This window comes from Oryctolagus cuniculus, chromosome 10 (assembly GCF_964237555.1).
Source record: "Oryctolagus cuniculus chromosome 10, mOryCun1.1, whole genome shotgun sequence".
Lineage (NCBI taxonomy): Eukaryota > Metazoa > Chordata > Mammalia > Lagomorpha > Leporidae > Oryctolagus > Oryctolagus cuniculus.
Genome location: NC_091441.1, coordinates 110,194,651 through 110,221,032, shown reverse-complemented (window position 1 = coordinate 110,221,032; position 26,382 = coordinate 110,194,651). Strand labels below are relative to the sequence as shown.

The 26,382-nt window shown below is 49.9% G+C and overlaps 1 protein-coding gene across 1 annotated transcript in view; it reads left to right on the top strand.

Annotated features, from left to right (window-relative positions):
* The window catches only part of PRR20G (proline rich 20G), a 53,912-nt gene extending 31,377 nt beyond the window's left edge, over positions 1 to 22,535 (top strand). Inside the window, exon 2 of the mRNA XM_070049829.1 lies at positions 21,860 to 22,535. Within this exon, the coding sequence (XP_069905930.1) occupies positions 21,860 to 22,333 (474 nt within the window). The 3' untranslated portion in view covers positions 22,334 to 22,535. The remainder of the gene's footprint in view (positions 1 to 21,859) is intronic.
* The last annotated feature ends 3,847 nt before the right edge of the window (positions 22,536 to 26,382 follow it).

Below are 26,382 nucleotides of genomic sequence, written 5' to 3'. Positions count from 1 at the left end.
TTGACAGGCAGAGTGGACAGTGAGAGAGAGAGACAGAGAGAAAGGTCTTCCTTTGCCGTTGGTTCACCCTCCAATGGCCGCCGCGGCCGGCGCGCTGCGGCCGGCGCACTGCGCTGATCCGATGGCAGGAGCCAGGAGCCAGGTGCTTTTCCTGGTCTCCCATGGGGTGCAGGGCCCAAGCACCTGGGCCATCCTCCACTGCACTCCCTGGCCACGGCAGAGGGCTGGCCTGGAAGAGGGGCAACCGGGACAGAATCCGGCGCCCCGACCGGGACTAGAACCCGGTGTGCCGGCGCCGCTAGGCGGAGGATTAGCCTAGTGAGCCGCGGCGCCGGCCACTCCCCAAATAATTTCAACAGCTGGAGCTGGGCAGACCTGAAGCCAGGAGCCAGGAGCTTCTTCTGGGTTCCCACATGAGTGTAGGGGCCCAAGGACGTGGGCCATCTTTCTCTGCTTTCCCAGGCCATAGCAGAGAGCTGGATTGGAAGTGGAGCAGCCAGGACTCAAACCGGCGCTCATATGGGATACTGGCACTGCAGGAGGATCCTCAGCCCACTACGCCACAGCGCTGGCCTCTCTTTGGTGGCCTTTGCTCCCAAGTTACATCCTTCCTTTCGGTCTCACCACCTGTTCTCCTGAAGCACATCTCTTACACATGCTTGTCTCATTCTATCACTCATTGCTTTGAGTTTTAGAAATCACAAAGGCGTTTATGAAAAAAAGTCATCCTGCCTTCCCCCGTATCTCAGGATTTCATGGTCTTTCTAGGTTACACTTTCTAGGCTTTTAATGTCTCCATTACCAATACCATACCTACTTTCTTTGGCCTTTGCACTATCTCTTGCCAGCTTACTCTGTTTTTATTTTCGTATCTCATTTGTTCACTCTTGCCCCCACCTTAGAACATAAGCTCTGTGAAAGCAGAAATTCTTGTTGGTTGTGTTCACTGGGGGTTCTCAAAACCTAAGACAGTGCCTGTCAGTTGCTTAATCAATACTTGGTAATCACAGAGAAATGAGTTTCTAAGCTATTTCAATGGTAAATAATTCCTGGCTCAGGACTTCAAAAACCCTGGTAACTTCCTGAGTGGTGGGAGTGTATTGATGTGCCAACCAGACAACTCCTGGTGGGACCCTGGACAGTCTCAGGGCACAGGCCGGTCAACAGAATTCTGCCCAAGAGCCGGAGAGTTGGGGCTTTCAGCCGCCTAATCAGAGGAGGGGAAGTGGGTGGGGCTGGGGCAGAGCAGAGTTCAGTTTTGTGCCCAGGAGTTAATCAAGCACGCTGGGTGGTAAAGCCTTGATCAGAATCCAGCCCGCGGGTTGGCAGGTGATGTCTGGAGATTCCAAGCAGAAGGGCCGCCAAAGCTCTGTGCTCCCAACCCCTGCCGCCACATCAGTTTCTCCTGCATATCTCTCCATTTGTTGGCTCCTGATCTGTAGCCTTTTTATAATAAAACTTTAGTAAGAATAGCATTTTTAAATAAAGATTTATTTATTTTTATTTATTATTTGACAGGCAAAGTGACAGCAAGAGAGAAAGAGAGAGAGAGAGAGGCGGGAGGGGGGATCTTTTACTTGCCGGCTGACTCCCCAAATGCCTGAAACAGCCGGGGCTGGGCCAGGCCCAAGCCTGGAGCCTGGAATTCCATATAGCTCTCCTGTCAGGGTGAAGCCAGAATTCCTATATGGGATGCGGGCGTCCACACGGCAGCTCAATCCCCTGCACCGCAAAGCCCATCCCCAAAAGAAGAGCACTTTCAATGAGTTTGGTGAGTTGTTTTATTAATAGGGAATCTGAAGAAGTGAGGGGAAACTGAATTTGTATGTGGTCAGCTAGAAGTGCAGGTGCACCAAGCGCCTTGGCAGGTGCACGTGCAGTGGGGACTGTCTTGTGGCTGACTCTGAGGATAACCTGGAGTGTCCAATGCTAACTCAGGGATAGTGTCAGAATTGTACTGCAGTGCACCCTCATGGGGGTAAAAGCAGAGAAAAATCGCTTAGGTGGAAAAACATAATTTTGTTTAAAGAAAATACTGAGTATCAGCAGTAGTAGAGGTAAAGGAACGAGAAAACACCAGTGAAGTAGCTGTGAGTAGCTAACATTGTGAAGGTCCCTTAGGAGACTTTTTATAAAAGCTTATATTTATTATTTATAAAGAGGAACACGCAAATATGTGTTGGGTCTCCTCCAAAAACCTTAGACTCTCCTGAGTGATGAGAGAGTCTTTCTGTGTGCTAATGAGATGACTGATGGCTGGGGCTCCTGGACAGTCCCTGGATGGAGCTGGTGCGAGGGGAACCAAACCTGTGATTAGAGGGTTAGAACTTTCATTCTCACCCCTGACCTCTGAGAAAGGGATACGGCTGCAGGCTGAGCTGATCGCCAATGACCAATAATGCCCTAAGTCATGCCTACAGAAAGTAACTCCAGCAAAATCCAAAAGGACTGGGGGTTCAGAGAACTTTGGGTTGATGACCAAGGAAGCACCTGTGCAGTGGGGCAGGGCAGCGAACCCCACCTCCCCCCAGAAGCTGCTGTGCATGGGACTGTCCTGCACCTTGCTTTTCATACCATTTCATCTGTACCATTTATTTTATCCATTAAAAACAGGGGTGGTGCTTGGTGCGCAGGTTAGGATGGCACTTGGCATCCCGTGTCAGAATGTCTGGGCTTGAGTTCCAGTCGGCTCCTGACTCCATCTTCCTGCTAACGCACATCCTGGGAGGCATCAGGGTCTCTGCCACTTATGTGGGAGACCTGGACTGAGTTCCAGGCTCCTGGCTTTGGCCTCGTCCAGCTCTGGCTATTGTGGGCATTTGGGGAATGAGCCAGCAGGTAGGAGCCCCCTCTGTCTCTCCTTCAGATAAAAATAAGAAAATAAAATATCCTTTGTAGTACATTGGTAATAATGAATAGAATATTCCCCTAATTTTTGTGAGGATCCCAGCAGTCGGGGGAGGGTCACAGGAACCCCAGTATCTGGCAGGTTGTCAGAAGCACAAGTCACAAGCTGGGGTTTGCAATTGGCATGTGACGTGGGGGCAGTCTTGCGTGACCAAGCCCTCGAACTGCGGGCTCTGGTGCTGGCTCCTGGTCGACAGAGCCAGAACTGAATTGAAATGTAGGACGCCCAGCAGGTGTCCACTAGAGAACTGCTTGGCATGACAGGAAAAACCCACACACATTCCTTGTCAGAAGTGAAGCCCGGAGACTGCTGAATGAGAATATGGTAGGAGAAAAACAGTTTGTTATTTTCTTTACAGACTAGTGATCAATACAGTAAAAACACAGGTGCCTAATTTATTGGCCACAGCCTGTTAGCAGTAGAGAAAACTAAGGACTGGGAGAAATAATTTTTAATGGAATGAGAGAGTTTTTTCCCCCTACAGAGTGAGGTCATACATGAATATCACTTTCATCTATATGCTTGTATATTTGCAACCTTGAAAAACCAGGAGGTTTCTTAAAAAAACACAATTGATCGAAATGAACTAGAGAAAAAGGCAGAAAGATGGACTACACCAGGAACCATGAACGAATTTGATAAATTTATCCACAAGCAAAAACGACCTTCAACGACAGTGCTGAAATTTTGATGGGTAGATTTCTTCCCCCCAGGTCTGGACAAACGGGTAAATTCTCAGCTCTATAAAAGTCTGGCGAAATCTCTCACTGAGGTCAGCTCCAGGAGTGATTTCTTCCCTCGTCTGGTCTGGATTTATCATCTCCCAGTGTCCAGGCTCTATTGATTTTCTTTCTGTCCCAGCCAGGGCTGTTCAGCTTCGCCGCCTCTCCCAGCGAGTTTCCCCTTCTCCGGAGAGAGGCCTGGTGGCTGTCTGCACCCTACTCAGAACCCAGATGCCTAATTACAGAATCCTTGTAAACTAATTTCTTTTATAAACGTGTAGATACACAGCTGTAAGGGCAGAAACCCACATTAGGACAGTCCCTGGCTCCAGAAGCCTGCTGGGCAGCACGGTCCCTGTGGTTAACAACATCGCATTGCACATTGAAAATCTTGGAGAGAAGGTCTCTTGTGATGTGCCCTTACCACGATAATAATAAAAAAGATGACGGGGCCAGCACTGTGTTGTAGCAGGTAAAGATGCCGCCTGCAGTGCTAATATCCCATGTGGGCGCTGGTTCGAATCCCAGCTGCTCTACTTCTGATCCAGCTCTCTGCTATGGCTGTGAAAGCAGTAGAAGAAGGCCCAAGTTCTTGGGCCTCAAAACCGCGTAGGAGACCTAGAAGAAGCTCCTGATTCCTGGCTTCAGATCGGCGCAGCTCTGGCCATTGCAGTCATCTGGGGAGTGAACCAGCAGATGGAAGATTTCTCTCTCTCTGCCTCTGCCTCTCTGTATCTTTAACTTTCAAATAAATAAATAAATCTAAAAAAAAAAAAGATGGGCCGGCGCCACGGCTCACTAGGCTAATCCTCCGCCTTGCGGCGCCGGCACACCGGGTTCTAGTCCCGGTCGGGGCGCCGGATTCTGTCCCGGTTGCCCCTCTTCCAGGCCAGCTCTCTGCTGTGGCCAGGGAGTGCAGTGGAGGATGGCCCAGGTGCTTGGGCCCTGCACCCCATGGGAGACCAGGAAAAGCACCTGGCTCCTGGCTCCTGCCATCGGATCAGCGCGGTGCGCCGGCCGCAGCGTGCCGGCCGCGGCGGCCATTGGAGGGTGAACCAACGGCAAAGGAAGACCTTTCTCTCTGTCTCTCTCTCTCACTGTCCACTCTGCCTGTCAAAAAAATAAAAAAAAAAAAGATGAGTGGAGTTCATTAAATAATTCACAAAATAAAAATAAATAAGCCTTTATTGATTTCATGTACTTAAGGAAATCTTTATTGGGGGAGGGGAGAGTTGTTTTTTGTTTTGTTTTGTTTTGTTTTAGATTTATTTGAAAGTCAGAGTTACAGAGAGGGAAAGATGGAGATACAGAGTTCTTCCATCTGCTGGTTCACTCCCCAAATGGCTGCAACAGCCAGAGATGAGCCAATACAAAGCCAAGAGACAAGAGCTTCTTCCAGGTCTCCCTCGAGGGTGCAGGGGCCCAAGCACTAGGACCATCTTGCACTTCTTCCCCAGGTACATTAGCAGGGGATTGGACTGGACTTGGTGCTGCAGCACATGGCTTTACACCACAGCACTGGCCCCAAGGGAGAGGAATTTTCAACTTCGAGGAAATAAAATGCTATGCCTAGAAATCAAAGTAAGGTTTGATTTTTCTTTTCTTTTTAGTGGTGGGGAAAAATGAAATAAGGAAAGTGCCTGGACACAATCAGCTGTACTGCGGGTGCCTTCCTTCTCATGGGGAGTGGGTGGAGACCCCTGGTTTTGACAGGCCATTCAGGTCAGAAGCAGGGCTCAGCAGAGACCTGAAGTAGTTGGTGTAAAGAGTCTGTTTCCTGCTTTCTTTTAAAATATTTCCTTATTTATTTGAGAGTCAGAAGTAGAAAGAGGGCGGGACACAAAGAAAGACAGAGAAATCTTCCATCCACTAGTACACTTCTGAAATGGTTGCAATGGCCAGGGCTGAGCCAGGCAAAAGCCAAAGTCAGGAGCTTCTTCCAGGTCTCCCACATGGGTGCAGGGGCCCAAGCAGTTGGGCCATCCTCTGCTGCTTTCCCAGGCCATAGCAGGGAGCTGGACCAGAAGGGGAGCAGCAGGATGTGGACCACGGCGTCACCACGCCAGCCCCTATTTCCTTGCTGTAGAATTGTGCTCTGGCCAAGTCAACGTCATCTCAGGTTGCCTGCTTTCCTCTTTGATGCAAACAGAATTACAGGGAATGTTGGTTTTTGGGATCCAAGCTATCATAAAGACAATTTTTGATGAGGTATTGGCTTGGATCCTTGTTTTCTGCCTCTAGAGAAACCATGAGCAGGGACAGAAAAGACCAATACCACCCTCTGGCCAGGAGGTCACCCACAGCCTGGCCCTGGGGGGCTCCTGGCACCTTGGCTGGGAGTCTGTTGGGGGAAGGGGCCCCTGGCATCACCCACTCGGCCCAGTGGGCTGCATTATCTCAGGTCTTTGAACAGTCTCACCTTCCGTAGAGCAGGCCGGGGTCAGCACGTGAGCTGTCCAGTGTGATATTCAAACAGCACAGCAGAACGGGCTATCTCCCCCTCTGCCACCCACCCCCCTGCTCCCACCCCGTCGGACGTGCTCATGCCAGGAGGCCTACAGAAAAAGAGCAGCCACTCAGTGACTCGTCCACCACAGAATGGATTCCAGAGGCTGAGAGCCTGCAATCTGGGTGCTGTGTGGCCGAATTCCAGAAGGGCCCTCGTCTAGGCTGCATTCTGCCGATCTCTAGACTGGGACCCTAGACAGTGCCCTGTCTGTGGAAAGAGGGGCTGGAGGGCTCTCCTGGGCTTCTCCTGGGAGGACACTGCCCTCCCTCACAGCTGCTCTACCCTTGCGATCTCATCACCCCTTAAAGAGCCCACTCTGACCCCACCACCTTGTGGGCTGGGGTCCCAGTAGATGAATGCAGGGGAGGACAGACATTCAGTCCATAGGAGACAGTGTGCAGGCCTGGGGCACACAGGGAATCCTGGCAATGCCATGGCCACAGAAAGTGCAACTCTACCTGTTGTCATCCCCAACCCCAAGGATCCTAGGGAGCCACAGAACATGTGACAGAGAGCATGCAGGGAGAAGGAGGGAGGAAAAGCCACCCCTATTCCTCTCCCACCAAGAACCTCATTGAGGCAAGAGCAGGAGAAGCAAGCGGCTTCCACTAGCTGAGAGCCTGGAGTTAGGAGGGGGATTGGACAGGATGTTTTTCTACTTCTTAGGGATCAGAAAAGCTGGGAGCCCTGCTCGAGACTTCACTGAGGGAAGGAAGATGCGACCTGGCCTGGACAACTGACCACGGCGGGACAGTGAAGCTGCCAGTCACCTGTCCCCACCTCGCAGCCAGGCTCGTGTCACGATGTGAAGTCAAATTTAAAAGGCAGTTCAAGGGAGGGGGCTCCTCCGGCTGCCTCACGGTGTCCTGCAAAGCAAATGAATCAAAGCACCGGGCTGTGGGAGATGGAAGGCGACTCCAGTCCTGGCGGCCCATCAGATAAGATGCACACACAAAGAATAAAGAAAAGTTGCCTGTGCACGATTCTCAAATACAACATTTCTGTGTGCAGCCTTTCAGATCTGACAGTGATGACACTTCTGGTCATCTCAGAGAACTGTCTCCCACCTTCCAAAAACTGGAGCTCGGCACATCTGGGCAGGATTCAACAGTGTCCATGTCCTCACCACCCTCCATCTCCTTCAGCCTGGAGAGGAGGCCTGTGGGAACACCTCTGCCCTTAGGATGCAGCAACACGGAGACGGCCAGTGCAGGTGGTGCCCTCCCTGGCCCTCGGGCTGGTCCTGGGGCCCAGCAGTGTGGCCGGGCCTGGGAAGGGGCAGCTCTAAGTGTATGTGAGGTCACAGCTGGATTTAGACTACCGTGAGTTTTTCCATACTTTTTTCATTGCTGACAGTGGCCAGATGTGGCCACGGAGTAGGAAAGGGACGTGAAGACCCTCTGGAAGCCAGAGGGGCAGGCAGAAGGAAGCCGGGTGTGGACTCCCGGCACAGAGCAGACTCACTATACCACGTGCATGCATGGAAGCTCTCCTTGCATAAAGAAGGAACAGGCATCTTGCATTTTACTTGGGATCCTGCATTTTATTTAACACACTGTAAGCATTTCCCATCACAGATAAACTTCCACAGCTTTCTTGCCAATACTTAACTGAGAAATTGAGTATTTGGTAGGATTCTAATGGGCCTGGAAACTCAATCTCAAATCAGTAGCCATCACATTAAACTTTGATAGAAATTAGGAGTAAAATGTGGATATTGGTTTCTATCATTTTTAACATTTTACTGCAGTTTCTAGCTACTTCAATTACAAGTGAGCCATAAATAAGAGGTGAAGACACAAACTTGTAATTATTTAAAAGCAATATGTTTATATGTCTATATTTCCCAAGAGTGTCAAAGAAAAAAAAAAAAACTGGAACTAATTAAGAGGACTCAGTCTAAATAGGAGATTCAAGTGAATGAATTCTCTATATAAGTAACCAGAGCCATCAAAAAAGATCTATTCACACAGGGACAGAAAATAATAAACGCATCAAAGAAGCACTAAAATGTTTCAAGGTAACACTTACCAAGACCTAAAATGATGGGCGTGCTTAACAGACACAGCCCAAAGGCTACCGGTAGAATCTTTGAAGAACAAAGTGGTGGTGTAGCACTGGATTCCAACCTAAAGCACAAAACTCATTTCCTAGAGTCCATACAGAAGTACGTGTGTGGGGGGAATCAACGAGTCTACCACATAGAAACATTCCAAGTAATTTAGGCTGATACACTGCCCTCGGGGAGCAGAGCACGCCCCTCCCTCTGGGAGAGCCTTCCTAGGGACATGGTGGAGAGGGTAAGAACAGCTGCAGAGGGGTGAGGGTGGGGAGGTGATCAGGTAACATGACCTCTGCCAGGTGGCCAAGGTCAGCATCACAGGCAATGTTGATGGTGGGAGCCCTGACAGGATGAGCTCAACGTTCCTCTTTGGTCTCCCTCCCTAAAACACCCAACTCCAGCCGAAGCAAGAGGCAAACACCAGACAGATCTCAGTTACAGGCCCTTCTATGGACTATCTGACCGCTCCTCCTCAAAGTGATGACAAAGGTCACCACGAGCAGAGTGACTGTGAGAAACTGCCACAGGCAAGGGGAGCCGAAGGAGACAGAAGACCAACTAGATGTGGTATCTTGGAACAGAGCAAGAGCAGCCTGTAAAAACCAGGTAAATCCGACTCAGGTATGAACTTTGCTAATCGATACTGGTTCCTTAGCAGCTGGCATCTGGCCTAGTGGTTAAGATGCTGGTTCAAATGCCCGCATCCCAGATCAGAGTACCGAAGTTTGAGGCCCAGTTTTGGCTTCTGATTGCAACTTCCTGCTAGTGAAGACCCTGGGAGGCCGTGGCGATGGTTCAGGTAGTGAGTTCCTGCCTCCCACATGGGAGACAAGGATTGAGTTCTTGGCTCCAGGCTTCAGCCCTCAGCTGTTGACCGCATCTGGGGAGTGAACTGACAGACAGGAGCACTTCTTCTCCCTTCGCCTCTCTGATTAATTCACTAACTAAATTTCAAAATGCTGTTTCATTAATTCTAACAAATATACAGTAATTGTAAGTAATGTAAGAGGTTAGGAACAGGGAACTGGATGTGGGGTATGCAACAATTTTGTGTTTTCTTTGTAAATTTTCTGTAAATTATTAAAAGTATTCTAAAGTCAAAAGTTTATTCAGAAATACATGTCAACTCTTCCTTAACCTATTTATTTTAATGTAATTCAAAATCCCCCAGATTTTTTTTTTTCCAAAATGAAAACTGGTTCACAAAATAGTGCAGGTTGTTGTTAAAAGAAGAGGAATAGTTAAGTCAGTTTTAGAAAAGCTAAGTAAGGGAGTGACTGTCTCTAACTGATATGAAACACATAAAGGAACAACCTTAGAACGCCGGTTCCGATGCAGACACAGACTGATGGGACAGAAAGCTTGACCCAGAAGCCAGCTCCAGAGAGCACACAAATGTGACCTCTATCAGGGTGGCCGCTCCAGTGGGCTGGAAACAGGGAGAGCCACGTTTGCGCCAGGTCGGGCACACAGCGCACAAAAGCTCCCTGCTCTGTTTTGTTTGAGCTGGAGCTCAGGTGCAGAGGCCGTGGTCTCACTCCTCAGTGCGCAGGCGGCTCTGCGGGCTCTGCCAGGCGGTGCTTCCTGGCCGCACTGTGTCTCCCTTCAGGCTTCATCCTCACCCCCCTCCCCTGGCGGCACTCAACCCAGTGGGCCTTGCTCCCGCTTCTTGTTCTCCATTCTCCTTGCCCCTTCAACGGATACCTCACTCCTATCTTCTGTTCCTTACTCCACTGGGATTCCCGCCTTGCTCAGTGATGCCCAGGAATCCCTTCTCCGTTCTGGAGTAGCTCCTTTGGCTCACAGCTGTCTTTCTGCCTTCCTGTGCAAACAGCAGGCTGTGGTTTGTCCCACAGCAGTGCAGGCAGACTACGGAAACCCCCGAAGTGCCCCTCCCCAACCTCCCTCCTGTGCAGGAAGCGCTGCCCTCTCCCACTTAGGAGACAACCCAGTCTGCCCACCCATTCTCCCGGCTCCCATCCAAGGGGTTCTCTCTGTTTGCACTGTTGGCTTGACAAATCCACCCACCTCCCTCTGGCTTTTGGCACGTCTCTGAGGCTATCTTTGGAAGCAGTGGTCCCACGCTAATTTGACATCTTACCTACAGCCAGAAGATAGTGTGCCACATGCCAATTTTACAGGGAAAAAAAGCTGGGAGAAAAACACTGAAGTACTTTTTCTGTGTATATATTGAAAGTATATTAAAGCGTTTTTTAGGGAAAACATATAATTATTGTGTTTGCCACATCTAGCAGCTGAAAACTGCTCTTCTTGTTTTCTCAAGTCCTTATCATTTTCTTGGTTGGTGGCAGACCAAATTACTACTCAGCAGCCCTTGTGTGATGCCTGAACATTAAACAGAACCCGGTGTCACAGCCACAACTCCATCGGCTTTGCACCATGGGCTGTGGAAGCGACAGATTTAAGTCTCAATGGTTAAGGAATGACCCAAGCTGTATCCCCCATGGGTTGAGTGTCCTGGGGCTCATAATTTTTGTGAAGAAATCCATCAACAAAAAGTGAATCTCATGTCTTCCTGGTGAGATTGTTTTTTTCCTCCTGGCCACACTCCATCAGAATCTTGAGGGTGGGACCCAGGCATCCCTGTTTTATAAAATCTCAGGTAGTTTAAGGACAGCCAAGGATGAGAAGTGGTGCTGATTCGGGCTCCTGATTTTTAAACCAAGCTGCACACTGCATCGCCTGGGAAACAAAGATGGATTCTCTTTCCTTGATCTCACTCACTGAGGTTCTGGTTTTACTGGAATGGAGCACAGTCTGGACACTGGGAGTTTTAAACGCTCTTCAAGGGAACCTAATGTGCAGCAAGTATAAGGACCACTGCCCTAGCGAGCTGAGACAGACCCCAGCTCCCACACCCAGCAGGGTCCCCAAAAGCTTATCTCACGGAAGTGAGCCCCTTCCTCCTGGGTATACTCTCTTCATGGCAGTGTGCACCCAGCTGCTGTTCCAACAGAGCACAACTCTCACAGGTCACGCTGTCACCAAAGCATCCTTCAGGTTTGGATGAGGACAACACTGAGACTACCTGGCCCTTCCTTTCTTCCAACTCCTTTAAAAGGACCCCTTAGAACAAACTGTTGAAATCCTTACTTAAGGTATACTAAGCTGATCTTCTGTATATTAAGATAATCGAAAATGAATCTTGATGTGAATGGAAGGGGAGAGGGAGTGGGAAAGGGGAGGGTTGTGGGTGGGAGGGACGGTATGGGGGGGGAAGCCATTGTAACCCATGAGTCGTACTTTGGAAATTTATATTCATTAAATAAAAGATAAAAAAATAAATAAAATAAAATAAAAGGACCCCTTAAAAACCTTCTGCTCGGGGCTGGCACCGTGGCACAGTGGGTTTTAGGGGCTGTCTGTGACGCTGGCAATCCATCTGGGCCAGTTCAAGTCCTGGCTGCTCCATGTCCCATTCAGCTCTGCTAATGCACCCGGGAAAGCAGCAGAGGATGGCCTGAGTGCTCGGGCCCCTGCATCCTTGTGGGAGACCAGAAGAAGCTCCTGGTTTCACTGTAGCCATGTGGGGGCTGAACAAGCGGATGGAATCTTTCTGTCTCTGTCTTTGTCTCTCTCCTTCTCTCTCTCTGTAACTCTGCCTTTCAAATAAATACAACTTTAAGCAAGTAAACAAAAAAAAAACCAAAACCCTCCTGCTCTTGAATTTCTATTTCTGAGATGGCTTCCTGGAAAGACAACCTGAGACACTGGGCTTCATTAAAATGAAAATCTTCTGTTCTTTGACAGATACTGTTCAGGAAATGAAAAGAGAAGTCATAGACTGGGGTAGAACACATCCATCAAACCTCTGGAATCCATAATACATAAAGAACTTTCACAGCTCAATAACACAAAGTCAGCCCAATGATAAAATAGTAAGTTTTTTTAAAAAAATATTTATTTATTTAAAAGACACAGAGAGAAAGAGATCTTCCACCCACTGGCTCACTCCCCAGATATTTGCAACCAGGCAGAGGCCAGGACGCAAGAACTCCTCTGAGTCTCCCAAGTGGGTGCAGGGATCCAAACACTTGGCCACCTTCTGCTGCTTTCCCAGGTGCATCAGCAGAGAGCTGGATCAGTAGTGGAGCAAGGCTTACACTGACACTTTATCATTGAAGATGGCGGTTTAACCCACTGTGCCGCCGTGGCGACCCCCAAATGCTCCAAGTTTTGAATAGGCTCTTCACAAAAGATGCGCAGGTGTGGTCAATGAACACATGAAACCCAGTAAGGATGGAACCATGTAAAGTGGGCACAGAGCATCTTCTGGTGCCAGGAAGTAAGGAGGCTCTCAAAACAAAACAGCCAGCCACGAGGACTGCGGAGAGGAAGTCACAAGTACCCAGCAGCCACCTGAGAGACGGCCCGCAGACAAAGATGAACCTTTGCACAGCAAAATAACAAACTAAGTAATTACTTAACTGAAATATTCAATAATTAAATAATAAAAATAACTGAAACATTTAGCTAAATAACTAAGCACTTAATCTCATTAAAAATGGGATTATAGGGCCGGCGCCGCGGCTCACTAGGCTAATCCTCCGCCTTGCGGCGCCGGCACACCGGGTTCTAGTCCTGGTCGGGGTGCCGGATTCTGTCCTGGTTGCCCCTCTCCAGGCCAGCTCTCTGCTGTGGCCAGGGAGTGCAGTGGAGGATGGCCCAGGTGCTTGGGCCCTGCACCCTCATGGGAGACCAGGAGAAGCACCTGGCTCCTGGCTCCTGCCATCGGATCAGCGCGGTGCGCCGGCCGCGGCGGCCATTGGAGGGTGAACCAACAGCAAAGGAAGACCTTTCTCTCTGTCTCTCTCTCTCACTGTCCACTCTGCCTGTCAAAAAAAAAAAAAATGGGATTATAACCCAAGGTAGGAAACGTAGCCTTGAGTCCATGCTGACATAAACAAATGCATGGCAGAGAACAGATCTTCCAGACGGAAGACTTCCAAGTACTTTGGGGAGATTCCCTCAAGGGGTTGAAGGGAAGCCCCCCTCTCCTTAGCTGTGGGCTGTGTGTAGCGACCTCCGAGGAGGCAGCAAGGGAAGAAGGGAAAAGAGAAATCTGACAGTCACCTTCGTCAGGTCCTCAAGGTCAGCTCGCCCACCACGCCGGCAGCAGACACCTGGGCGGGGCATGTGGAGAAGGGCGTTTTCCCTCCATCGACTTCTTCACAAAAACATGGAGTCCCAGTGCAATCACCGGAAGCACGCCAGACAAATTCCATCATGGAGGACATTCTACAACACGCCCGGCCAGTGCTCAGAACGGTCAAGGTCCTCAAACAAGGGTGGGCTGGGAAATCGTCGGCCAGGAGGAGTCACGACTAATTGCAAGGTGCTATCCTGGATGAGATCCTGGACAGAAAAAGTCCACTGGGCACAAGCATGAAAGCTAAATAAACGTGGGAGTTTAGTTGATAAAAATGGTTGCTGTTGGTTTGTTAATTATAATAAACGTACCCAACGTTGTCAGCAATGGGCTAACCTGGGTTTTGGGTATATGACAATACCCTACCAGAAATTCTCACTGATTTTCTGTGAGCTGAAAGTTGTTCTAAAATAATTTTTAAAAAACCACCTGTTTAGAAAAACCAACATGCTCGCACATCATTAGTCATGAAGGGGACTAAAATTAGAAGCCAAGGAACACCACTCTGCAGACCGAACAGCTGAAACGGGAAGCATCAATAGTAGCTCACGTCGGCAAGGGAGAGCAGGGGTGTGGAGCAACGGAGCTCTCCTCCCAGGCAGGAGGGAGTGTAAAATCACAAAGCCACTGGGAGAACAGTTAAACAGCTTATTTTAAAAGGATTTATTTTATCTATTTGAAAGGTAGAGTGACAGAAAAGGGAGAGACAGAGAGAGAGAAAGATCTTTCACCCACTAGTTCACTCCCCAGATGGGCAGAAGCCCACAATGGCATTTGGGTCTCCTATGGGGGTGGGGTCCAAGCTCTTGGGCTACCTCCCACTGCTTTCCTAGTACATTAGTGGGGAGCTGGATCTCAGCAGAGCAACAAGGACTTCAATACGGGATGCCGGCGATGCAAGCTACAGCTTAACCTGCAGTGCCAGTTCTGGTTCCAGTTTGCTAAGTTTTAAATGAAGTTATCAAGTTAAAAGAATACTTGATATTCAACCCAGAAATCCCAAAGTAGATATTTACCAAAGTAAAATGAAGCTTAAGTCTGCCCAGAAGTTCATGGCAGTTTTATTCATGAAGTCCCAGAACTGGAAATAATCCAATGTCCATCAATTCGTGAAAGGTTAAGCATACTGGGGTATATTCTGTAAGGTAACATTCTTCAGCCATAAAGAGAATGGATTACTCATGGATATCACAACGTGAGTAAGCCTCAACAACATCATGACGAATGAAAAGAGCACACCCTGTACGATTCCATCTATATGAAATCCCGGAACAAGCAAAAAGCAATTAATAGTGATAAAAAGCCGATCACGGGCTGCCTTGGGCGGAGGGTGAGGGAGGGGCTTGACAGCCCAGTGGCCCAGGGAGCTGTCTGAGGTGAGGAAAATGCTTGCACCGTAATTGCAGTGGTGGGGAGCCTGTACTAGAGGACTTCAGAAGGTTCAGGGACAAGGGGAATTAACAGACAAGCTATCTTGGTGCAAAAGTATTTTGAAATCAATGCATTTTTTCATAATATGTATTTCCATGAACTTTGTTAATCAAAACACACTGAGTCGTGTACTTAAAGTGAATGTATTTTGGCTGGCGCTGCAGCTCACTAGGCTAATCATCAGCCTGCGGTGCCATCACCCCGGGTTCTAGTCCTGGTTGGGGCGCTGGATTCTGTCCCAGTTGCTCCTCTTCCAGTCCAGCTCTCTGCTGTGGCCCGGGAGTGCAGTGAAGGATGGCCCAAGTGCTTGGGCCCTGCACCCACATGGGAGACCAGGAGGAAGCACCTGGCTCCTGGCTTCAGATTGGCACAGCGTGCCGGCCGTGGCAGCCATCTGGAGGGTGAACCAATGGAAGGAAGACCTTTCTCTCTGTCTCTCTCTCACTGTCTAACTCTGCCTGTCAAAAAAAAAATAATAAAAAAATTAAAAAACAAATATATTTTATTGTGTAGAATCAAGTTGATCTTTCACAAAGGAAAAGAAAAAGCACACTGCCTACCTGAACTGCACTGTTCAGGTGCTCATTGTAGAAGAAGGCCTCAGACACCAGCATGGGTTCCCGTCCTGTGTCCTGGCTCATCCCCACATTCTCCGCTTGGACACTGCTTCTTCTGTGCCCAGCACGTGGAACCTCAGCGGCCTGTGTCTCACACACACATCTCACCAATCAAAAAGACGCCACTTGATGTTCCCACATGGCCGCTCCAAAGCTCCTTCAACCAGGCTCACAAACCTGCTCAGAGCAGGCGCCTGGTCTGTTCTGACATGAGGGGCCATCAGCGTGGCAGTGTCCTTACCCTTCCTGGCCTCACCACACCATCACCAACTTTGGTTCCTTTGTAAATGTCTCCCCAGCTATGGAAAGCTCCCTTTTACCGTCACCTGAGCTTGTCTTCCAAGATCCTGAGTTCAACCTGAGGGCTGCGGCATGCTCCTCCCTCTCTTGACTGGATCTGCACACCCTCTGTCCTTCATGCCACAGCCAGGGTGGGTTAATCACTGTCCGTTACCTTACACCTTTCCAGGCTCTCCCTGCCCTCAGAACGAGCCCAGAATCAAGCGGTGTCCCTGGCCCCCACTCCCAAGAGCCCCCTCAGGCTGGCACTGGCCTCCCCTCCATTCTAGAAATGGTCTGAGTTCCCACTCATATCTGGGCTTCAGCCCGTGCTCCACTGTAGTGCATCCCCTCCCTGCCCCCACCCCCAACCTGGCTGAAGTCAACTAATTGTTCAAATCTCAGCCCAAATGTCCCTCCACCCACACCTCTAGACCTAATGAGATCTGTCTATTAGTCACTCCCAGGGGACCACACCTCCCTTTCACTAACAGTTAACTAAATCAAAATTATGTATACATTTTCTCCTGTAATGATTTGGTTAATCCATCAACCAACCAATCATTTACACCTATGAACAACTTCATCATGGCAGGGCCCCATTTGACAGGCAGAAGACTAGCCCAGTAGTGATCTTCCCAATTCAAGCCAGCCTATCCTATCATGGCTCCACCTACTCTGGTCCCACCCCTGCTCTCCACTTCTGTCCAATCACGTCTCAAACTGGTGAGTGACAAAGCTATATAAAGACAATGCGCACGAAGCACAGAGCAGTCAGCTTCTTGCAGGGCTCCTGGGTGGTCACAGCCTGCTCCGTGCTCCCTCCTTCCTGCCTGGTGGGAGCTACATTGGAAGGCTGACATCAGGACCACAGCCCTGATCCTGTGGCTATTCTGAGACTCCAAACCCTCAGGCCTCTCTTCCTTGAAGGAGCTCCTTGAAGTGGTTCCTGCTTCTCAGACTTCAAGACCAGCTGCAAAGAACACCACCTCACGGAGATCAGGTACTGGTCTGGGAGTCCCCATGGAGACGGGCAGATGTTGCATTGTCCCTGTGGGGACAGAATCTTGGGAGCCCTGGAAGAGCCAGTAGGACTCTGCTCTCAGGCTGTGCTCCCCCTCCCCCATCTGTTCCTCTTCCTCTAGGGTGGGACTGTTCCTTCACTTGACCAACATTAATCTCATGTCTCCCATGAGATTACCTGTAGGAATGGGAATGAATTGGCCAGCTGAGCTCTAGGCCCGTCCCTGTGTAATATGGCCACCTCTCCTCGTCCTCTGAAGCCCACAGCCTTCACACAGCCCCCTCAGCTGTGGCCCACATGCAGCCAGGCTCATGGAGGGCAGCGAGCAGCGGTGCCCACCGTGAGTGGTGCCGTGGGGAGACGGGATCTGTGTGGTGCTTGGAAAACAAGGGTGTGGTTCTGGCCCCAGCTTAATGTGCTTAATCCTCTCTACCCACTCAGATTCCTTATGGAGGGACAAAGGCCGCAGAAACAGCGTTGCTTGTGCTCCATGGCCTGTGATCAAGGTACTGCCAAATGCCTGTTGCTTTCTTTTTGATTTTTTCCTGTCTTCCCCCCTATACTTTCGGTGTTTCCTTGTGTTAACACAGAGGTCTGAATATGGCATATTAGGAGACACAGCAGTCCCTGCCCTTTCTCATTTTCCCACACCTTAAGGATAATCAGCTTACATCTGAGGAAACCATTTCTTTCTTTCTTTTTTTAGAATGAACTTTTGGCTTTATTGATTTTTTTTCCAGATTTTTTTTTAAGAATTTATTTGAGAGGAAGAATTACAGAGGGAGAGACAGAGAGAGGTCTTCCATTTGATAGGCCACTCCCCATATGGCCACAACTGCCAGAGCTGGGCCAATCTGAAGCCAGGAGCCAGGAGCTTCCTCTGGGTCTCCCACATGGGTGCACGGGTCCAAGGACTTGGGCCATCCTCTGCTGACCTCCCAGGCACATTAGCAGGAAGCTGGACTGGAAGTGGAGCAGCTGGGACTGCAACCAGTGCCCATCTGGGATGCTGAAGCATGAACCTGCTGTGCCAGAGCCGGCCCCTAAACAGTTTAACATTAGCTCTCATTCTGGAAATAATCTCTGCACAGTACTGATTTTTGTTTGTCATGTTAGACCGTGTATGGGCTTCCCTGCTGGCTGTAGGAGCATCAGCTCCAGTGTATCCATTCCTGTTTTCTCACCAGCACCAGCAAAGCCCTCTCTACGCCCTGACCCACCCATTCCAGCCCTCCCTCACTTTCTGCCCCACCCTACCTCCCAGAAACTCAGCTGAAAATGTCATGTTTGAGGAATACTAAGATGTCTTTTCCCCTCTCACATAAGTTAAATTTTCCATGACTTTGTCTTGGATTATTTTTGCTTGCGGATCAGTAATTCCCTGAAATTCTTCCCCAGGTGTTTGAATTCCAACACCATCAAGCGTTCTATCATTTGCGCCTTCTCAGCCTAGACTGGCTCCAACCTACACTGGCTGCTCTAAGCTAGCTTCCAGCCGTCATTTTGGGGTCTCCCTTTGCCGATAACAAGCAGTTCCTTTCCTTCTTTTAAGTTTCATCCCATTTCCTATAGCTTTTTCTTCTTTGGTTTGTTATTTTTTAGAGTAAGTTTTCTAACAGGCTCCCAATAATACATGTATTAAAAGAAAAATTGTAAAGGCCTTGCATGTGTGACAAGGATTCGTAGTGGTAGTTTGGTTGGGTATTGAATTTTGGGTGAGAAATGTGTTCCCTGAAATTCTGAAGACATTTTCCACTATCTTCTACGTTCTAATGTTGCTTTGGCGATGTCTTAGACATTCTGACTCCCGCTCCTTTCCCCTACTCTCTCCCTCTGCTCTAGGGTCTTCTGTTTGTTACAGCACTTAGAAATTTTATGGTAATATGCCTTTATTTCTCCTTATATTCTATTACCTTTCTTTTTCAATATTCTGGATTGTTGCTTTTTTCTGGGAGATATATTCAATTTTGCTTTCATGTCTTCCATGGAGATTTTAATTTCTGATATCATATTTTAAATTTAAAAGTTCTAGTATTTGTTTTCTAAATGTTCCCTTTTAAAAGTATCTTTACCAGTATAATTGATTCACAGGTACAGCTTCCCCGCTCCTCTCTCTGGAGGGAATCAATTATAGAGCAGCTTTCACGTATGGCAGGAACTGCTTCCTCCGTCGGCCTTTGTGGCTTGTCTAGGTTCTCCTCTCAGGGGACAGTCTTCTGCTGTTGGCAGCGTTCTGATCGCTGCTCACTTCGAAGCTAAGTGGGAGCTCGGGGCCCATGGCTGGGGTGTGCTGGCCACGGTGCCACAGACTTCATAGGGTTGGTCTGCTGTTTAGTTTTCTTTTAGGCTGCTCAGGTTTCCCAGGCAAAGTCTTTAGTTGCTGTGCAAAGCCAGCTCTGTCACGGGTAAAGTTTCTGTAGATGTCTGTCTAGTTTCAGGCATTCTGATGATTCCATCACTTGACCCTTCACCTCTGTGTAAACCTCACACTAGCATTGTCACTGGAGCTGCATACTGCTTGATCTGTGAGGAACCAAGCACCCTCACCCTGCTCTTTTTCTGGAAGGTCTGATCATTGGGTAGCTGTTATTAAATTGCTCTCCAAAACCTCTTTATACGGAATATCCTGGATCTTTTCATCTTTGCCACTTTAATAGATGCATGATAGTATCTCAGTTTTTTTTGATTTAAATTGTTTTGTTAATATGTGAGGTGTAGCATCTTAGATGTATACAGACCTTTTGTTTTGCTCATTTTGCAGACTGCCTGTGACTGTTCGCTATTTTCTCCTATTGGGTTGCTCCTTGCATATCTGGGGTTTATGGACTCTGCTTGCTTCAGCTAGTTCAAGGCAGCCTCCCCACCTCCATTTCTGGGGGTGCATCTAGGCCAAGAAAGGGGAGAGGGTTCACGTAGAGTTATGCAATCGGAAAGGCTGCCGTGGCCCTCAGGGCGTGCTGCCACTCACGCCATCTCTGCACTGGTGTCTGGTCACTGACTCTTGCAGGTCAGATGGAGTCCTCAGAGTCCTACCTGCGAGGCCCCCTGCAGGCCCCAGGCCCCTTCTAGCTCACCCACGCCTCCGGGCTGCATGGCAGCCACAGTGGGCTACGGGACTGAGTGGTGGAGGGTAGATGCAGATGGCTCTGAAGGGTCACTTAAGCACTATTCGACGGGTCGATAAAGCGTAGGCTTCCCATGCCCTGGGTCTCCCATGATTCTGATTTCTGATGCTCAAACACTGAGACTTTAACCTTGTATCTATTATTCTGTCACCTGTCCCTGAATTCTTCTTTCATGCTCCAGACGTGGGCACGACTTGTGTCTCTTTCTGATTCTGCCATTCCCTGCACGCAGATATGTTGTCAGAGGAGCTGCACACAGGGCTGTTCATGGCCACAAAACCCCGCAGAGCACACGTCTGTCTCACACCTTTCCCGTCCGGGCTGAGACTGACTGGCTTGTAGAGTGAAGGGAGGCAAGTCATGTGGCTGTGAGTTTTCCTAGCCGAGAACCTGGCTGAGGGCAGGGGCAGGAGGGTGGGCAGGAATGCCCCCCTCAGGTGTCGCGTGATCTTGGCTTCTTTTTCCCCATGATCACCTGCGCCATTTTTTTCTCCCACACTCCCTGCCCTGGAGACTGATTTAGCCCCAACTCTTGCCCTAGAGCTGCCCTCACAAATTCTCAGGGACAGCCTTGCCCCGGGCAGTTACAATGGCCTCATGACAGACATGCCGTGTCCCACTTAGCAGCCCCAGCAGGCTGCTCCCGCCTTGGTTTTCTTCCCCAAGGGGTCTGGATGCCTCCTCTTGGTTTTCCTCCCTGGCTTTTCTTTGAATGCTATGCGTGTCCCAAAGGGCCCTCTCACATCCCTGGCTGATCTGTGCCACCAGGGCAGAGTTGACAGGTCTGTGCAGGCGACTCCAGGTCCAGACTGTGCGCCAGACTCACAGGGCTAAGGAGTCCTCAGCATCTCGGTATGACCAATGTGACACTGAGCACTTCTCCATCACCCACTCTTGCACGCCTCCCTTGATCCCTACCTTGGGGAAATGGCTTCCTGCCCTTCCCTGGTGGTTAGAGGGCAGAGAGTTCCCGCCACACAAACAGCGTCAGGAGATAGACACTGGATGTGGTCTCAGAGTCCCCTGCCCAGCAGTCACCAGGCCACAGAGGGCTGCTTTGGGAAGGGGGGTCCCTGGCTCTTGTCACTTTTCCTCAGGTCCCTCAAATCTCCTGTCCCTGGGCATGCCCACTTCCTGCCTAGTCCCCACATTACTTTCTGAAGTCCAGCTGTAATGACATCACCTCATTGCTTAAAATCTTCCAGTAGCAAAAAAAGGAAAAGTCAATCTTCCAGTAGCCTTGCTTGGGGCCAGAACAGCTTAGCTGAGAAGTGTCTGGAGGGGCTTGCCCCTTCCTGCTATCCATCTTGGCTCTCCTTCCTCCAGCATCCCCTGCACTAAGGTCCCGGCTTATGTTACAAAAACATAAAAGCTGTTTTGTTACAGCAGAACAAGTCTGACCTCCCCCCACCCATATAGGCTGGAATGCACACTTGGGCCAGGCACTCAGCTAAGCAGTGCCTGTAATGAGCAGGTGTCGGCACACCATGATACCGCTTCGGGACAAAGTGAACCGAGGCGCAGGGAGCTGAAATGACGCATTCTGCACCCAGAGCCACCTCTCTTGTCTCCCCCCAGTTCTGCACTTCCTGACCTGTCACTCGCGAGCCTCACTGTATGTCTCTGTTGGGTCTCTCATCTTGTCTGCTGAAGTTTACGCTAAGTGAGGGCAAGCACCACGCCATTTATTCAACAATCTCTCCAGTGCACTCCCAACTCCATTCACTCCTCGGTCACATGCAGGCTGCAATATCCAACAGACAAGGCCGTTGCAGGGACCAAATGGAATCATGGGAAGTGCTGAGCCCTGAAGGGGTCCTGGGCAGAGCTGACGGCCCACACGCAAGGACCTGTCTTGTGGCCCTCCCTCTATTTGCAGAGCGTCTCCGGGCCATCCCTTAAGTGCCTTCCTGTTCTCCCTTCCCCAAAGGCTTTTTCCTCTTCTCACTCTGTTTCTCTCTGTAGGTTCTGCTGCGCTTCTGAGGGAGCCAGGCCACTCGGGTGTGTGACAGGAAGACCCCACGGAAGCAGATGGTTCCCCAGGGCCAGCCCAACCCACAAAACCCGTGGCTTACGTGAAACCCATGAGAATCCAGACCCGGGCGTACGCACGCACAGCTCCTCCTGCAGGAAGAGGCCAGAGAGGCAGAGGCCACCCTGCAGGAAGAGGCAGCCTCAGCAGGGCAGGCCCTCCAGAGGGAGCAGGTCGGCACAGGCAGCTGAACCACACCGAGGAGCCACGCCACCCCGTCAGACCAGCAAGCAGCCTGGCCCCACTCTTCACTGTTCCTGAAGCTACAGCGCAGGGAGACCACAGCCTCCACCCCGCCCAGGAGCACAGGCCTGCCCTGGAGCAGCCGGCGCCACAGGTCTATCTGTGCATAGGTTTCAGCCCCTTAGCTGGCTCAACCTTGCGTATCAGGCAGACCGCCTCCGGCACCCACGTGTTCGGACTTCCGGTGTTCTTTACCAATGTCTTCCACTGACCTGGCTCCTGCCATAGCCTTCCTTTCTCTTCCCTGGCTCTTGCTAACCAAATCCAAAACCCATTGCTGCCCTGCCCCTCTGGCCCCTCCTCTAAGTTGTTCTGTCCTAGGGAGTCCCCACTCCCTCCTCCCAGATCCCAACCCAGCCGTCCTCTGCTCCCCACGCCCTGTCCTGCCTGTGCTTTATTAAAGATGCATGTGTGCTGAGAACTCCGTGCCTGTGAACGTGAAGTCAACAGTGTCCCCTTGTGCGGCCGGACGTCTTAGAATAGGGGACACAACGAAACAGAGAAGGTGCACGCGAGGAAATAAGTCACAGGGCATTCAGAAGACTTTTTCCAGAGTATAATTAATACCCTCAGAGTACTCACATACAAAGCCAGCTAGACACACTTGGGGCAAGGGGCAGGACTGTCGGAACACGAAATTTGTAGTTAGATAGGACTCAGGAGCCAATCAGCAGCAGAGGGAGCCTGCTGGAACAAGGCAGAGTGCAGGTGTGACTGCTGAGCCCACCCCAATTACCTCCCACAGTGGGCCACAGAAGAACCTCCACCATGAAGAGTGGATCATTTGGGTCAGAGCAGTAACACTGCCTCATCATTTCTCCCAATGGAAGAGAGACACGACTCCTGGGCAGGGGATGGGAACACACTGGGGTGTCTGGAATATGACTAGAAAAATCGAAAAGCTGCTTGAGAGATGCAAAGCAGAATCAGGCTAGTGGTGCGTGGTGGCGTCAGTAAGTATGGGAAAGCAACAGGGCAGCCTCTTCAAAGCTTGCAGGGAGATGATTCTGAATGTAGAACTCTGTAACTAGGGGCTGACTCTGGTGTAGTGGATAAAGCTGCCGCCTGCAGTGCTGGCATCCCTTATGTGCACCAGTTCAAGTCCCGGCTGCTCCACTTTTGATCCAGCTCTGCTATGGCTTGGGCAAGCAGTGGAAGATGGCCCAAGTCCTTGGGCCCCTGCACCTGTGTGGGAGACCCGGAAGAAGCTCCTGGCTGCTGGCTTTGGATCAGCACAGCTCTGGCCGTTGTGGCCAATTGGGGAGTAAACCAGCAGATGGAAGATTTCTCTCTCTCTGCCTCTCCTTCTCTATGTAACTCTTTCAAATAAACAAATCTTAAAAAAAAATTCTGTACCTAGTGAGAGACATGTTCACAGTAGGGCAAGGGGTGGGGGGCAGGAGGTAGGGGCTACAGGCACAAGGGTGAGGTCACGTGAAGGCCTGGGGAAAGAGAAAAAGCCGAAGCCTAACCAAACTGGGCCTGGGGCAGGAACTTGCCCTGAATTTACAGTGCACAACTTATGATCTGCAAGCTACTAATCTCTTGCTGCCCCAGTACCTTGGCTGTATGTAACTGAATGCCATGGATGAGGTCATCCACCTGGCAGTTCTAGCGGCTGAGAAGTTCAAGAGAATGACATCTGGGGACTGAGTTCTTGCTGTATCCTCGCCTAGCGCTGGGCACCCCACAGGGAGCCAGAGCTAAGGAGTGCAGACAGCTGCCTTTGTAGCAAAGCCACTCCCTCAGCAACTCACTCATCCATTCATGAGGGCGGAGCCTCCGTGACCCAATCACCACCCAGAGTTCCCACCAGCCAGCACTGCTGCACTGGGGATCAGGTCCTAACACGGAACTGGGGGGTCACGCTCAGACCACTGCGCTGTTGGAGCCACACTGAGCTGCCACCTGCTGTGAAAACAAAGACAATCTTGCCAGCCAGGGAAAACACACAAAGCCCCACGAGGAAGGAGTGAGATGCAAAGACCACTAAGCAAGGCAACAAGAAAACTGCAGGACCAAGTCTGAATAAATGTGATTTGGGAAGAGAGCTGAATAACCTGGGACTAAAAGTTCAAAAGACTGACACAGACATTTGGGGGAAGGGGCAGCCAAAAGCCCCAGGAGTTCTCGTCTAGTTTCTGGAGATGTTAGAGGGGCTGAGTATTGAGCAATGAACACTAGGAACCACTAGATGAGTTGAAACAGGATGTGGAACTTGAAAGCGATCGATGAAAGAGTGCGTTAAAAAATTTGAGGAATCAAACAACAAGCAGGAAAGGTTAAGAGAGACAAGGACGAATGAAACATGCTAAATGAGGAACAAGTCATCTGAGCGCCGCCTCACGGCTTCCTTGGCAGTATTTTGAGTGTTTTACCGTTGAGCAAGAGGTTGGCTGTAGGTATCCCATGGATGTGCTTGGTCCCATTTTTTTAGAGTTGGATTAAAAATGTATTACAAATTGGATTTTGTACTTTATTAAGTAGGCTTTGGACAGTTGATTTTAGGACTCATTTGCAAGAGAAAATTTCCAAGAAAAATACAATTTCTCCCAAACAAGAATTTTTCCTTGGGAATTCTATTATCCCCTTAAATGACTCTTTCTCTTGTTGGTTTTTTTTTTTTGTTTTGTTTTGTTTTGTTTTTTTGTAGTACTACAATTCTTTCCTTAAAACTTCACTAATTGCCATGTAGGATGTGTTTGCCAAAACCAAGAAAAAATGACAACAGAAAGGAAGAATGTGTGTTGCCAGTTTTCCATGGCCACTGTGTCTTTCCCCACAACCACACAACACCCCCACACAGACATGTGCCATGAAAGCATCAATGTGGTTTGCTGTTGCAGGCACAGGGCACGCCGCTCACCAGATGTCAGCGTCCAGGCGGGTAGTGCAGGTGTGGCAAGGTCTCCGTGGCGTCCAGGCCCCCGCTGAGCGTCCAGGCGGGTAGTGCAGGTGTGGCAAGGTCTCCGTGGCGCCAGGCCCCTGCTGAGCGGGCAGAGGAGACGTGTGTTGGAGGCCAGCATGCACCACAGCAACCATGGCTGCAAAGGGAGCTGCTCCCGGCTTGTGACTGGGGTCGCTGTCTTTGCTAAGTCTGGGAGCTTCCACCCTGGGGTGCCTCTGTTGCCCCCTGCCCACGCACCTCCATCTCCTTGCTGAGCTCTCTCTCTGCCAGACGCACAAGCTCCAGCTTATGCAGTTAATCCTCTGCCAATGGGTCATTTCCAGGGGTTTTCTCCAACCTAAATGCTTTGCTAAACATTTGCACCCAGACACTCAAGTACTAGCTTCTCCCCCTCCTCAGCCCCCAACTTCAGAGAATAAACTCCTGACGTGATAGCCTGTCAAATGGTACGGCCCTATCTATTTCAGCAGATGCTGAGAAATCACATTCCAGTTAGTTTGCATCAATGTCAACTCCCACCAGCAGGGCATGAGGGCACCTCTTCCTGGCAATAAATGTTGGAACTCTGTAATGTTTGCCAATTTCTTGGTTAAAAATATTTATCTCATTACTATTTGAATTTGAATTGGTTTGACTACTAATAAGGCTTACTATCCTTTTTATTTTTTCTCTTTTAATTCACAATATATCTGCTTGCATGTTTTCTATTTTGCATTTTTTTTCCTTATCCATTCGTAGGAACTCATGTAATATGAGACGGCGACACTTTCCTGTATGTGCTGATATGCTGTCCTCATTCCAGCTTCCCGGTTTCAGCTGCATTCAGGCTGCCTCTTCTTTCTTTTTTTTTTTTTTTTTTGTGGAAGGCATAGTGACAGAGGGAAGGAGAGAGGAGAGAGGGAAAGGGAGAAAGAGAGAGAGAAAGAGAGAGAAAGCGAAAGCAATATCGAGATCTTTCAACCACTGGTTCACCCCACAAGTGGCCACAATGACCTGGGCTGGGCCAGGCTGAAGCCAGGAACTCCCTGCTGATCTCATCTGCGGGTGGCAGGGGCCCAAGGACTTGAGTCGTCAGCCACTGCTCTCCCAGGCACAGCAGCAGAGCTGGATTGAAAGCAGAGCAGCTGGGACTCTGGCACTCTGATATGGAATGCTGATGCTGCAGGCCTGCCACACCTGCGTGCGCAGGCTCAGCTCAGGGCTGTGCGTCTCCTCTGGCCCTGGCCACACAAGCTGTTCTTCTAATGCCTGCGGGGGCTGTGCTCTCCCACCGAGAGCCAGGGCGTAACATCCGCCAGGCAAGCGGACCACCTTGCACAGCAGCATGGAAAATGTCTTCTCCGTCACGCCGA